General features: G+C 37.8%; 1 protein-coding gene across 1 annotated transcript; it reads right to left on the bottom strand.

Moving 5' to 3' along the window:
* Positions 1–1,031: 1,031 nt before the first annotated feature.
* Positions 1,032–2,857, bottom strand: LOC137717205 (peroxidase 43). Its single transcript, XM_068456500.1, has 4 exons — positions 2,657–2,857; positions 2,352–2,534; positions 2,065–2,227; positions 1,032–1,450 (listed from the first exon to the last, which is right to left on the bottom strand). The coding sequence occupies exons 1-4, from the start codon at positions 2,855–2,857 to the stop codon at positions 1,032–1,034; spliced, it is 966 nt and encodes a 321-aa protein (XP_068312601.1).
* Between the last annotated feature and the right edge of the window lie 3,143 nt (positions 2,858–6,000).

Raw genomic sequence — 6,000 nt, 5'->3', positions numbered from 1 at the left:
AGAAAGAAAGGTACGAAACTAATTTGATAATGGAGGACCTCGACAAATACACTTCAGAGAGGAAGAAATACTTACATGGTAAACAAAAGGAAATTTTACGATGGAATGCCACAAGGAGTATATTTCAAGATGATGATTCATCTCAAGACTAGCACCCAAGTCCATCACCAAGTCAAGATGATGGATATCATTATTAAATTTATGTAGTCTATGAGTTTTCGATTGTATTAAGTTTATGTGGTTTATTAATTGTCTTTTTTTTTTCTTTTTTTTAAGTTTATGTGGTTTATCATGATTTTCATGTATTGATTTAGTGATTTTTCAAAATTTATCGAAATTTAAATATTTTTAGGTTAAAATGTTCATAAAATTAATTAAAGATAGTCTACATAATTTTTTTTTAAAGTTAATTTAAAAAAAATAGCCTTAATTCATTCTTTGATAATCTGGGGCTAAAATTTTAGGTCAGAATGGTTGGAGTAGAAAAACTATTTCTGGGCTAAAACCTAAATTTTATGGGCTAAATATTTTTAGGTTTTAGGTCATCATTGGAGATGGTCTTAGGGGCAGGCGACTCATCATGGGCATCAAAAAAATATTTCAAACTTCTTGCTCCAAGCAGCATAGTTGGTTCCACCAAATAAAAAAGAAAAAAAAAAAGAGGCTTATAAGGGGAGGCTTGTAAAAAAAAAGCAAGGATGGGTCTAGTCCTTTCATCCCTTTGCCCATGCAAAAAATGATGCAGGACGGGCAGGGGTGTATCGAAAGAATGGGATATAGTTGAATTGAGATTCACTTAGCCTAGGAGAACTTGCTCGACATTCGCTAATCATGAATTCACTCAGAATCAACACAACCAAACCTAATACTTGTTTTAAAGCAGAAAATCACCCTTAGATTAAATTTTCATTCACTATTTATATGACTTACATATAGAGCCCTTTTGAATAAGGACATTAGCTACATTGATAAAAGCATCACAAAAGCATATGGTTAAATCTTTCTATATATTATACACGAATATCCTTGTACTAAAACCTACCACAATTTCTCCTAATTACACCTTGGAATCCTGTCTTGACACTAATCTGACCCATTTTTAGAATTGATTCGATGAAATCAGCCTCAAAAGATGGTCCAAAGGGAATATTGAACAAAGGAAAGTAGGAGTCCATTATGCTCCTGGTCATTGCGTCCTCGTTAAGCTTGGCATCAGATTCTAACACGGCGAACCCATTTCTTATGTTCTGCAAAATATGAAGGTCGAATGTTTGCTCGCTTCCTTCGTCGATCGGCAGCCGGACGTTGACATCGCCGTTTTGAGGGCACCTTTGTTTCAGTTGAGGGAGGAGGTTAGGGTTGATGCTTGGATCAGATCCCCCTCCTGGGAAGAAGTTGTAGAGCCTTCTTGTTAAAAAGAAGCATGCTGTCGTCCCAATTGTATGAGCAGCTGAAACAAGTAACATTACTAGTAAAACCTCTCAGTGAAAAGGTACCTAACATCATTAGACTGTATTACTGAATGGCAAAAAAACATGATTAATATGTCTTATATATTGAACCTTTTATTTTTTTGATATGACACATTTACGAATAACTCGTATTATGAGAGACAAGTCTATATATTATAATAACCTGTTTGGTGGACTGAATGGGATTGGATTGGATTTTAGGGATATGATTAGACTGCAGAGATTAGTAGGGCTATGTAAGATAAGATTTGTAACGCGTGTCTAATGATAGGTTATAAAGTAGATTCGATTCATAACACATCATGTTTAGTATTGACCATCTCACATTTTAACAAAACAAACAAAATTGAAAGTAAATCCATTTTACTTGGTCACAACCTATCCAAACCGGTCACAACCTGTCCTTGAGTCTAATTAATTAGATGTAGGATTATACTATGTACTTGCAGTGATGACTGTTCACTTGGTCGAACTGGTCATGCATGTCAAGTTAACCACACGTTAACTTGGTTTTTCACCAACCTTGGCTATCATCCAACTTTCATGAGAGAGAGAGAGAGAGAGAGAGAGAGAGAGAGAGAGAGAGTAGTACCAGTGAGAAGGACAAGGTCTTTTTCTGTGAGACCCTTCCGCATAAACTTAGCCTTGAGTTGTTGGATTGAATCACTGACATCCGGCATATCGTCAGCCAGAGACATATTTGATACCACACCATCTCTTCGACCTGTACCCACTTCATAAGCAGGGCCACCAGCCTACATGTATATTCATCATACGAACAAAATTAAAAAACAAGAGATAATCTTGGGCGCTAAGTGTGCAGCACACTAATCTAACCAACTGAATTAAACTCAAGTCTGCGAAAGTGAAACTACCGACCAAGGCTATAGCATCTCTAGCTGCCAAGGCCACAATGTCTGCACAAGAAACAACGCCTTGGCATGCAGCCTCCAACTGTGACTTGGCTTTCTCTATGACTTCGAATCCCCCAACGCCTTGGTGACCAAATGCATGTCTCTCCGCGTTTGCACCATCCTCAATAAGAATTGAACCATCACACCCCTGATCTCATCATGGTATATCATATATATATATATATATATATACGTAACACAAGTGCACAACTTAATTAACAATATGTTAACTTAATTATCATAAGAGATGGTGAGAGATGGATGAATCACCTGGACGAAGCAGTCGTGAAAATGGAGTCGGAGCAAGACTGCTGCAGTATTGGCATCGGAGAGAAAGGCATCTCTAACAACGGTACGAACAATGGACTCGGCTTCGGGGCATGTTTCGCCGTAGAAACCCACCATAAGCTGCCCGTCAGCCTGAGATAGACCAACCAGAAAGACAAAAGCCAAAGCCAAAACCAATGCCATAACTTAATTAACGGGGCTGACAGATCGAGCAGGTGCAGTCGGAAAGGCTACTGACTGAGTCAGAAGAGAAGCAAGGTAATTTATATTAGTCAAAACGCATGCACCAAGCTAAAAGCCTAACATGCATATTCTGCTTGACAAGTTTTTTGAGGATAGGACCGCATGCAATGTGTCAAATAGAATGCATGAGCATTTGTCACCTTGCTAATCAATTTTTCGTTTTTGGTTTCTTATTTATAATGAATAGTCATAACTTTGTATAATTACAACCCAGCCTTGGTTATTTTTTCAACTCATTGCGTTTCAGGTTTAAATTCTAATTTTTTTTTTTTAATTTTCGCTAGTGTGATTTCTACTTCAATGGGGAGATGTAAATTGGGATCCCTTTTTTTTTTTTTTTTTTTTAATTTCTCTTTGACTGGCCACGCTCAACTCCAATTTATTTACATTTTCCGACCAAGATGAGTATTTTACATCTTGTCTACTAAAAAGCATTTCGATCAACCAAAAATGTAAATGTCAATTGAGCATCCATGCTCTAGCCGACTTAGTCAACTTACCAAGGAAAAGAGTTTCTATTGATCAACCTCATCAGCAATCGCGAAGCTAGGATTTGCCGAGAGGAGGGGCGAAATTCAAAAGAGTGCAACGTTCAATCGAAGTGGTTGCTTTCACATTGGAGAGTGTAAAGTTTTGAGTAAATATTCATAGTAGAAAATAGTTTCTCCACCAAAGCGGTTGTAAGCAAATAATATCAAAGCCAATGTAAGAAGCTTAAATTTGCAAGGATTAGATCCTAAAAATTGTTAGGTGCTAGTCAAACAGCGGACTGGGACCTAACAGCTAGGTGCCTAGGCAAGATCTAGGTAAGAGCTTAGATGGATTTAAATTATCGTAAAATACGCATTAAACAATAGTTACATTGTTTTTTAAATTAAAAAGTAATACAATATTTATAAATAATGTGAGAGTTTAAGATAAATACGGTGGGAGTCTTGAAAGAGAAAATAAAAGTACATACAAGAATTTTTTTTTTTTTTTTTTTTAAAAAAAAAGGAGAGAAATGGGTTAATAAACCACAAAAAAAAAAAGGTGGGGTCAGAAGAGAAAAAAAAAAGGGGGGGGGGGTGGGGAATGGGTAAACAAACAAGTGGGGCAAAAAGATAAAGACTATAAGAGAAGTGGTGGACCAGCATAATGGTCAGCATGATAATACTTAGGTAAGGTGTTAGTACCCAATTTTTACTGACTTAGGCAGCCCAATAATTGTCCAACACCTGTCTTTAAAACTCACACCCAAATGACAATAATTGGGTACTGACCAGTACCCAATTTATTCACCATCTTAAGTGGCCCAATAAAAATACAATACCTGTCTTCCACCACACACTTGTTATATTGGTAACCAAACACCATTTCACCTTAAACCATAAATCAAACACTCATCTTCTTCTTCCTAGATGCAAACCTTCCATGTTCCACACATTTTCAAGGAGCCTCACCAGTCACCACCCATTACCCACTCTCATCTCTGCTCCAACCTCTGTCCTCCGTTGATCACACCCTCATACCGCAATCCATCCTCCAATGGTCGAGCCAACCCTAGACCTCTGATATCTCTCCTCCATCTTCACCCTTCCTTTGCAACATTAATAAAAACCAAACACCTATCTACTTCCTCCATTCCTTATGCTAGCCACTCCATCGTCAATCCCAACCTCATCCCTTCAACCTCTCTCCTTCGTCTTCGTCATTCATTTGCAAATCCAACCAATCTATCGCCCTTCCTCAACAAATTCGACCAAGACAGTGCACCGGCCAAAACCAATTTACAGGTGCCATGAATTCCGACGAGAGCGGAGGGGCTGAACCAGCGCTCAAAGTCATGTTTTCCAACGAGGGGAGGGGCGGCCACCACTCCTCGGCCTCGTGTAGCTTCGCCACTACTACGTGAACAAACTAAAAATCCATAAGGAAATCAACACAGTTTAATGCCCCTATTATTTGGGTTTGGTTGAAGGCACAAATTAAGATAAGTGTGGAATGTGGGTAAATAAGTACTACGGTCTGGTGGTATTCCTCTTCACTTAAAAGTGAGAGGTCTTAGGTTCAAATCTCGTGAATGGCAAATTTGATACCAAATTAGGTTGCCCATTGTGTGGCTTAGCCAAACTCCTCCTCCCCTTAGTGTAAAAATATATCAATGTACTAAAACAAAAAAAACTTTCATTATTGGTGGTCCGTTAATTAACGGGTTAGTTTAGTGTAACTCATACTTACTCATTTTAATTCCATTAAGTGTGCGTTTGTTTGGCCTCATCAACTGGGATTTGACTGGCCTGGACTACTTACTAATGTAGTCCCATGTTTTGTTCGTGTTGATACTAAGTTAAATGAGACCAAATGGGACTCACGTGGACTAGAAGCCTCGCTAGAAGTTCTTAGTGAGACCCTCCCTAAACCATGGGACTTGCTATGACCCTCTGATTCTTTGCTCCGCTTTGCTATTTCTGCCTCACGCTTAGCCCCTCCCATCTCAGATTTCTTGCCGTTCAGAAAAACCCCAAAACCAACTCTCGTCATTTTAAAAACTAGCTTCTGAGGGGAGAGAAAGTTAATGTGTGGTCAAGTGTGGTGTGGTATAGGTGAGGTCAAAGTCGAGACTCAATGGACAAAGAATTAGCCATTAAGGGGGGAGAAAAGGTTGTGTTGGGCGGAGTAGAGGAGAAAACGGAAGTTGAGAGAGTCGAGACTGAAGTGAAGTTGAAGAGGTGTCGAGTGAGATGAGATGATATCAAATCAATGGTTGAGATTAAATCTTAACCAATTCGGTGACTTTAATAATTTTTAATTTTAGGGAGTTTTAATAAAACACTTTCGATACTGTTCACTTTTAACGAAAACTTACATTTTTACCTTTCCATGTACTATTCACTACACATTGATTTGCCATTTTTCATTAAAACTATAGTTTTTTTGAATTTTTTTGTTAGTTTTTCTTTAATTTTATATATTATTTATAATTAAACTTATATATATATATATATACACACACATATTTATACCAGTTCGGTACAATATTACCGAACAAACACGAATTCTATACCCATTTCCGTACCAAAAGTTTCGTTATTGGTTTGTTT

This window comes from Pyrus communis, chromosome 15 (genome assembly GCF_963583255.1).
Source record: "Pyrus communis chromosome 15, drPyrComm1.1, whole genome shotgun sequence".
In the NCBI taxonomy this organism is placed as follows: Eukaryota; Viridiplantae; Streptophyta; class Magnoliopsida; order Rosales; family Rosaceae; genus Pyrus; species Pyrus communis.
The sequence above is the reverse complement of the archived record's forward strand: the minus strand, read 5'-3'. Positions and strand labels throughout refer to the sequence as shown.

What these genes read in the sequence shown, in the direction of transcription:
- LOC137717205 (XM_068456500.1), bottom strand. Translation starts at nt 2,857, where the DNA reads ATGGCATTGGTTTTGGCTTTGGCTTTTGTCTTTCTGGTTGGTCTATCT. An exon ending in TTCACGACTGCTTCGTCCAG is followed by an intron (nt 2,535 to 2,656) that starts GTGATTCATCCA and finishes TGATGAGATCAG; the next exon opens with GGGTGTGATGGTTCAATTCT. An exon ending in CTAGAGATGCTATAGCCTTG is followed by an intron (nt 2,228 to 2,351) that starts GTCGGTAGTTTC and finishes ATATACATGTAG; the next exon opens with GCTGGTGGCCCTGCTTATGA.